A 7,603-nucleotide genomic window follows, 5' to 3' on the forward strand; every position below is an offset into this window, starting at 1 on the left:
CTCACGAGATTATGAAAGAGAGGACACAATGGAGAAAACAGCCAAAACCACACACAACATGCACTTTCTGAAAGATAAAACGCTACAGTGGGACCCCACTTTCTATCCGACTCCCCTGACACTAAGCTGAAGCAGCATGCAGCAAACTGTGTGGGGGCTTCCCGCGGATCGCTCTCCGATCAGGAAAAATTGATCCCTGTGGCATACGTGTCGCCTGACACACTTGTATTCATTCATATGTATAAAACTGGTACATTTATGCAGTGATATGTACTCAGAACAAGTTAATAATAATAATAATGACATTTAAGTCGTGACATCCTCCATGGACCGTGCCCTTTTATAGTTTTATTTGAGGTCCTCGTGTACAATTTTTACTTTAAGTGGTAGTAGCCTCATTCGTAGAAGTAACCGGTTTTGATCAACGGCACGGATTTCTACTTAATATAATCATGGTTGTAATTGTTAAACCGACAAGTTCATCTTTTCTTAATAGGGTAAAGATTAATCGTAATGATTTAGTTTTCTCATTACGCACGAATTTGTATTGAAGAAGTTCTTATAACCGAAGTAAAGTACACAAAGATATGTGAAATTGGAAAAGAAAAGAGGAAGGGTGTTTGGTACATGGTATTAATCTACAATACATAGGGTGTTGTCATATTTTATTTATATTTCCTCAACATTTTGTTGATTATTGGTTGATTTTGGCATGCTTGACAATGTGCCAGATATTATAGATTGGTATACCCAAAATCAGCCTATCACTTTCGCTTTCTTTGTGATATTCATCTCCTCAAATTTGGAACCCAAAATAGGAAAAAGAAGATCGTAACACACACCAAATAAAAACTAGCATAGTCTCTACAGTACAAAGTTATTGAGTTTGTGTTTTGACTATGCCGCCTAAAACCTCCCCTTTAAATTCTCTTCTCTACCTCTCATTTTTCTTAGCCTCCTCTACACCTCTCCTTTTGCTTTGCCTCACAAAAATCAGCAAGAGCACCTCTCTCTCTCTCTCTCTCTCTCTCTCTCTCTCTCTGAGAAAATCCTCAAAATACTTGCAACATGGGTTCACCTATGTACAGCTTCCACAACCAGAACAACATTCTCTACCTCAAACTTTTCTTCATCTTATTATTCATGGGCTGCATACCAGATAGAACAACCAACCTTCCTTCCAATCAACTCCTTGCCACACCAACAATTTCACCTCCCTCTCTTAATCTTACTTCGGCTTTGGAGACACTAAGCCTAGATGGTTACTTTACTTTTAAAAACAACCATCATGCAGCAAAGGACTTTGGCAACACATTTCAATCCCTCCCATTAGCAGTCCTGCATCCAAAATCAGTTTCTGATATCTCCTCCACAATAAAACTTATATTTGAACTGGGTTCTGCTTCAGAGGTTACAGTTGCTGCCAGAGGCCATGGCCACTCTCTTCAAGGTCAAGCTCAAGCCCATGGAGGTTTGGTCATCAACATGGAGTCACTCAAAGCACAACAAATGCAGGTTCACATTGGAGAGCAGCCTTATGTGGATGTTTCAGGTGGTGAGCTGTGGATAAATATTCTGCATGAGACTCTTAAACATGGGTTGTCACCAAAATCTTGGACTGATTACCTTCACCTCACCGTCGGCGGGACTTTATCATATGCCGGGATCAGCGGTCAGGCTTTCCGGCACGGACCACAAATCAATAACGTCTACCAGCTGGAGGTTGTCACAGGTATGTTCACACAGTACAGAATTGCTTGAAATTGCAGAGCAACAACAAAAACACATAGCACTCATCATGTCAGAAAAAGATAAGGGTATTTTGGTGATCTACCTACTCTCTTTTTTTAAGTAAAAAAAAAAAAAAAATCATACAAGCTGGGGGAGGGGTTTTTTCTCACACACACTAAGAAGGTGCCATGGAGATTCGAACCTGAGACCACTAGTCTGCAAGTCAAGGCTCTTTCCACTTGGCTAGACCCGGTTGGCCTTTGTTTTTTCTTCTAGCACTATACTCCTTCATACATCATAAAATATGTTGATTTTATATAATCTTACTCATTTGAAACAATTTCTTTTAGCTATGCGACAAAAAGGCGCCAGTAATATAAATTTGAAGTTCTGTTGCAGGACAAGGAGAAGTAATTACCTGTTCAGAGAACAACAGTCCAGACCTTTTTTATGGTGTCCTTGGAGGGCTTGGACAGTTTGGCATCATCACACAGGCCAGAATCTCTCTTGAACCAGCACCAAAGATGGTAAAAAATACACTCCAGTTCAAAAGAAGGTACATTACAATCCAAGAGTACATATATTCTAAATTTATAATACATAGTTTATTTATTTTTCCAGGTGAAATGGATCAGAGTGTTATATTCAGACTTCTCATCATTTTCCAAGGACCAAGAGTTTCTCATATCATCTGAAAATTCATTTGACTATATTGAAGGATTTGTAATAATTAATAGAACAGGTCTTCTTAATAACTGGAGATCTTCCTTCAATCCTAAAGATCCAATGCAAGCCAGCAAATTCAATTCAGATGGAAGAACACTCTACTGCCTAGAAATGGCCAAATACTTTAATCCCAATGAAACTGATGTCATGGATCAGGTGAGACTTTCATGGAAATGAAAAATATCCTCCTTATTTCTTCGATGATAGAAAATACAATATTCATCACTTGGTAAAGTCCTCATTGCAAACCTTTGTGTATGCAGAGAACTGAAAGCTTACTGTTACTTTTGCATTACATCCCATCCACCCTCTTCCTGTCCGAAGTTTCCTATGTCGAATTCCTAGATAGAGTGCATTTGTCCGAGCTAAAACTCCGAACGAAAGGATTGTGGGAAGTTCCCCACCCGTGGATGAACCTTCTCATCCCTAAAAGCAAGATACATGACTTTGCTGATGAGATCTTTGGCAACATTCTCACAGACAATATCAATGGTCCTATCCTTATGTACCCTGTCAACAAAACCAAGTAACTATTCTACAATTTTATGACTTCTTCTTTAAAAGTCTCAAATTTTCCATCTTCTCAACCTTAATTCCTTTATTGTGTTACAGGTGGAACAACAACACATCATTGGTTACCCCAGATGAAGATGTCTTCTACTTAGTGGCATTCCTATCCTCTGCAGTGCCATCTTCCAAAGGAACAGATGGCCTAGATCAAATTTTAATACAAAACAGAAGAATTCTAGAGTATTGTGATAGAGCCCAGCTTGGTATCAAGCAATATCTACCCTATTACAGAACCCAACAAGAGTGGAAAGCTCATTTCGGCCCTCGATGGCAAGCTTTCATACAGAGGAAGTCTTCTTATGACCCTTTGGCAATCCTTGCCCCCGGGCAGAGGATCTTCCAGAAGGCAATACCCATCTTATGACACTGGCAATTTAAAAGAGCCACACAGGAAGTGCCTCACATATCCAGAGCCAATAATCCCCGAAACTACAGTATAGTCATGGCAATTAAATTAACATGTCCTTGGATTTCCAGTTGCATAGTAAGCAAAATAGGGCCCCTTTGGGTTTTCTGATAAATTTTGTTCAAACTTATAAGCATCAAATACAAAACCAGTGCATGTTGTAAATAGATTTAGTAACTGTATTCCAATAAAGGGTGTCCTTAGCATATATTATGAAGCCCGTTTTAGTTTCTTGGTTATTTTGACAAAGGATCTCATGTCCCTTCCAAGAAAATATCAGAGAATTTACAAAATAAGAAGATGAAAACCTGAAATTGAAATACAGCCAAATTTATGATACCATAGTCTGCATACATTAATCCTTTAGTACTACAAGAAAAAACTAGCAAAATCTTAAGTGCAACAAACTTACATATATGGTGGCTTGTAGCAACAACACAGTTATTCTGTTTCTCTAGCTTCTTTCCAGCCAAGACCTGGTCTGCAGATATCTCCCTGTGGTTCTTCATAGCCTCTAGCGTCACGTATTGCAGCTTCAAAGTCAGTAGAGTCACTTGCAACAGGAAGAAAACTACTTATGTCATCTCTAGCACCGAAGCCTCCGGCCCGCATGAAATCATCAGCTGTTATTGATGCCTCCATGTTCACTTCAGCAGAGGCATCTATATCTGCAGAAGATGCATCATGTGCAATATTTTCTCCACGTTTCCAATCAGTCACATTAGCTCGCACTTTATTATCTGGCAAACTAGAGAACAGTTTCAACACATCTTTCCCATCAACCTTAGAGATATTGGACACAGATACTTTGTTTCTTGTCTTCTGTTCATCCTTATCTGGTCAAAAACTCAAACCTCAATTTGGAAAATAAACTAGCATATTCACGAATCTAGATACATAATAAAGATGTGGAATAGGAAAAGATTATATCAATCACACTATTTCCAACTGGCAGTGAGGTTAACATATGTTACTGATGACAAAGTTTTGATGGGCACTTCTAAAGACGCTTATTGGAAAACTTTAAACATGGAGAAATGTCTCAGAATCAAATTGTTTAAGAACTAGTAGAATTAAAATAGCATATATGGAATGAAATTCAATACAGATGAAAACGATAACAGTTTAGTAACAATTCAGGAGTAGAGCATCGCCTAAACATATCATTTTCAATACTAGTCAAAATAAGAGAGAAACAGATGACAATGTAATAAGTGGAACTGGAACTGTCACTGTATGGACAAAATGGAAACAACTTGGTGGCACCCTATATGATATAAGCATTCAAAATAGTTTAAAAGAGAAGTTTTACAACCATTACCGGTGCAAAGTTACTGTTTATATATGGAGCAGAATATTTTGCATTAAAGAAAAAGAAAAAGCAAAGCATCCATAGAACGGAGCTGAGAACGATAACATGGCAGATAAGAGTAGCTCTAATAACAATTGGTGTACTAGAGAAACAATCTACTAGTGATAAGAAAGAGAAACCAGTTTAGGTGGTATGGAAATGATCAACTTAGAACACCAAATGCACCTTTAATCAACGAAAGCCTAATTCAAGTGAAAAGGGCCAACCAAGATTACTATGGATTATGGAAGAAGTAATAAAGAAAGATTTCAACCTAGATTTAATAGGAAATAATGCAATAATAGAACAACAACAACAAAATGGACGACAAGACTTCAACGCAGCCAACTTGATATGACTGGGAGTCTAGGACGGATCTAAGGATGATGAAAATTTGAGTAATGTTTCAACTTCAGCTTTACTACATAATGCCATAACCTTATTTCAAATTTTTTAGTGATTAGTTCCATGGATGTTATTTAAGCTAGAACCAAAAGTTTAGGACAGTCATACTATCATTTCAGTTCCTCTAATGTTACTCCAGATATGAGAAGTTTGTCGAATCTCACAGATGTTAGCAACTTAAACAGAACTGTGCACTTAATACTACTTCATTGTTATACTCTGCTTTATTTACCGTAGATGAACATCTTCAGGATGCAATGCAAGAGTACTTCCAATTCTAAGTAGGATCAAAGGCGTCAATATTAAATATGCAATTGGTTCAAGCAAATGAGATGGAAGCCAATTACTTTTAATGGCATGTGTGTCTTTTCTTGATGACATTGACCCTTTAAAGAGTAAATTTCACTTTTTTCAGCAAACAATTGAAAATCATCTTTGGTGAATGTCCTATCATATAGAAAGATTTCGACTCTGAACTTGTAATAGACCAAACAATTTCTACCTAATACATCCTTGAACGCTCGAGCAATAATGTAAGCACAAAGTAGGACCTCTGAAGGGGATACACAACACTTAAGTGCGAAAACGACAGAATATATCACAAGCTGGCATACCATCTTAGACAGGAACATTAATTATCTACTAAACATAAATTCTTTGATTATGAAATCCATTTTTTCCTAACTCCTTGTCAATCACTATAAAAAGCTTTATCTAGATCAGGAGTCATCAACAAAAAGGTTGGCACACAGTTGTACACAAATCTAATTTTGAAATCAGTCATATTACAGTGCAAGCTCAACAAACCAACCATAATTAGTTTTAATGCTTGCAAGAAAAATAAATAAAAAGGTTTGAGGAAAGCTTGAAATATATACGACAAGTAAGCATGTACCGTGGAAAACTTCATCCTGCTTGGACTCCATGGTGGATCAAATCCTGCAATTCTTCTTCTTTTGTAATTCTCACTTCACTATAAGACTCTTCGAATTTTTCCTCCAAACACACCTAATAACAGAATGGTTACTGGAAGATTCTAATGCACAATATGCATTACACTATGGCATTATAATGAGCCTCATTAAATGAGGTAATTTCTTATGCAAGAAGGCATTGCATAAGAGGATATTCATCTTGAAGCAAATAAGTTCACCGTTGTGCAATCTAAGATAACAATTTACTAAAGGCTGGCATACATTGATGTCAACCATCAGAAGATGTAGGGAAAATAATTACACACATAGACATGCATACACAGAATATAATAGAAGTGTAATAGACAGAATCAATACCCATAAAGCATGATTTAGTATGTTTTTTACAGCAAGAAAAATTAGAAGAAAAAAAAAAAGTGGTTTCATTTTTTTATATATAGGAAACAAGAGTTCTGCTGGGAAAAAAAAACAGAAATATAACAGGGAGATGGGCAAGCAGTCCAGCAAGCCGACGCCAACTTAAAGCAGACAACAAACAGACCACAGTCAGTACAGAACTCCTACCCAGTCAAAGGAACATTCTTCAAGAGCTTAGACAAAGATGCCCAAAAGGAGGCAATAATCTGCTCATGTAACCCTAAACAAAATTCAACTTTGGTTTATGGACTTCATGGGAGATGGACATCTTTCATTTCATGGGTCATGGCAATAATAATGTGACTGTTTTGGTCATATTTTTTCTTCTTTTTTCTCTTGTGTTCATATTTATGTGTGTTTGTGGCAATCAGTTTTAGGAAAAGTAACAGAGCTGCGTACCTGGAACCGATGGGAGAAAAACTCAAGAGAGAGAAAGAGAGGAGCCCTGCTTCTTGCTCTGTTTTTTGGGCCACCTTCTTCTTCTTGTTCCAAAACTGAGGAGATGAGAGGGTTTATCGACTTATCGAGTGTCAGCTTGTTATTGATTTGATTTTAAAAGAAAAATTGCGGTTGGTCAGCGTAAGTCAGAACTAGGAGTTCAACGTGTCGTCTGACTTGCAAGACACGTTCTTCAGTCCTTGACAATCTTGATTTTGCATTTCTGCAATGCTGGTGGGAAATGATTGGTGGGGCACTTCCGGCAGAGAGATATTGGGGAAAGTACTGAGAACTAGCCTCTGTTTTATTGATATTTGTCTTTACTTGGTTTGAGATCGGCACCTTCTACAGTGCACCAGGTGCACCCATGCACCATTTGTCCTTTATGATGCTCCCAGATTTTTTAAAAAATTGGTTACCGGTTATACAAGTTATCAAGTTTCCACTTTTTGAAAATGTAATTGCATAAGGGTCATGCAATTATGCCCTTCCTGTTTGGCAATTGGCATATGATTGGATAGTGATTTACAGTAGTTTAGATATGAGAGTACCATAACATTGTAAGAGGATCCTAAAACTTATAAGTTACAAGATTTGGGCAGCTGTTTACAAGTTTTTGAACTA

The 7,603-nt window shown here is 37.4% G+C and overlaps 2 protein-coding genes across 2 annotated transcripts; one reads left to right on the top strand and one right to left on the bottom strand.

The window, feature by feature from the left end:
• The first annotated feature begins 821 nt into the window (after positions 1-821).
• Positions 822-4,266, top strand: LOC110773015 (cytokinin dehydrogenase 1-like). The gene is made up of 5 exons (XM_021977510.2): positions 822-1,732; positions 2,131-2,258; positions 2,353-2,613; positions 2,721-2,983; positions 3,070-4,266. Exons 1-5 carry the CDS (start codon positions 1,069-1,071, stop codon positions 3,389-3,391), a joined length of 1,638 nt encoding a protein of 545 aa, XP_021833202.2. The 5' UTR covers positions 822-1,068; the 3' UTR covers positions 3,392-4,266.
• LOC110773023 (uncharacterized) lies at positions 1,907-7,295 on the bottom strand. Its single transcript, XM_021977513.2, has 4 exons — positions 6,941-7,295; positions 6,085-6,197; positions 2,150-4,269; positions 1,907-2,017 (listed from the first exon to the last, which is right to left on the bottom strand). Exons 2-3 carry the CDS (start codon positions 6,113-6,115, stop codon positions 3,875-3,877), a joined length of 426 nt encoding a protein of 141 aa, XP_021833205.1. The 5' UTR covers positions 6,116-6,197; positions 6,941-7,295; the 3' UTR covers positions 1,907-2,017; positions 2,150-3,874.
• Positions 7,296-7,603: the final 308 nt, after the last annotated feature.

The sequence above is a fragment of the Prunus avium genome, chromosome 7, assembly GCF_965620075.1.
Source record: "Prunus avium chromosome 7, drPruAviu1.hap1.1, whole genome shotgun sequence".
Lineage (NCBI taxonomy): Eukaryota > Viridiplantae > Streptophyta > Magnoliopsida > Rosales > Rosaceae > Prunus > Prunus avium.

Excerpts from the sequence above, each read along its gene's own strand:
- LOC110773015 (XM_021977510.2), top strand. The coding sequence starts at position 1,069 with ATGGGTTCACCTATGTACAGCTTCCACAACCAGAACAACATTCTCTAC. Across the intron at positions 2,614-2,720 it reads AAACTGATGTCATGGATCAG|AGAACTGAAAGCTTACTGTT; the intron begins GTGAGACTTTCA and ends TTGTGTATGCAG. Across the intron at positions 2,984-3,069 it reads TACCCTGTCAACAAAACCAA|GTGGAACAACAACACATCAT; the intron begins GTAACTATTCTA and ends ATTGTGTTACAG.
- LOC110773023 (XM_021977513.2), bottom strand. The coding sequence starts at position 6,115 with ATGGAGTCCAAGCAGGATGAAGTTTTCCACG. Across the intron at positions 4,270-6,084 it reads GCAGGATGAAGTTTTCCACG|ATAAGGATGAACAGAAGACA; the intron begins GTACATGCTTAC and ends GTTTTTGACCAG.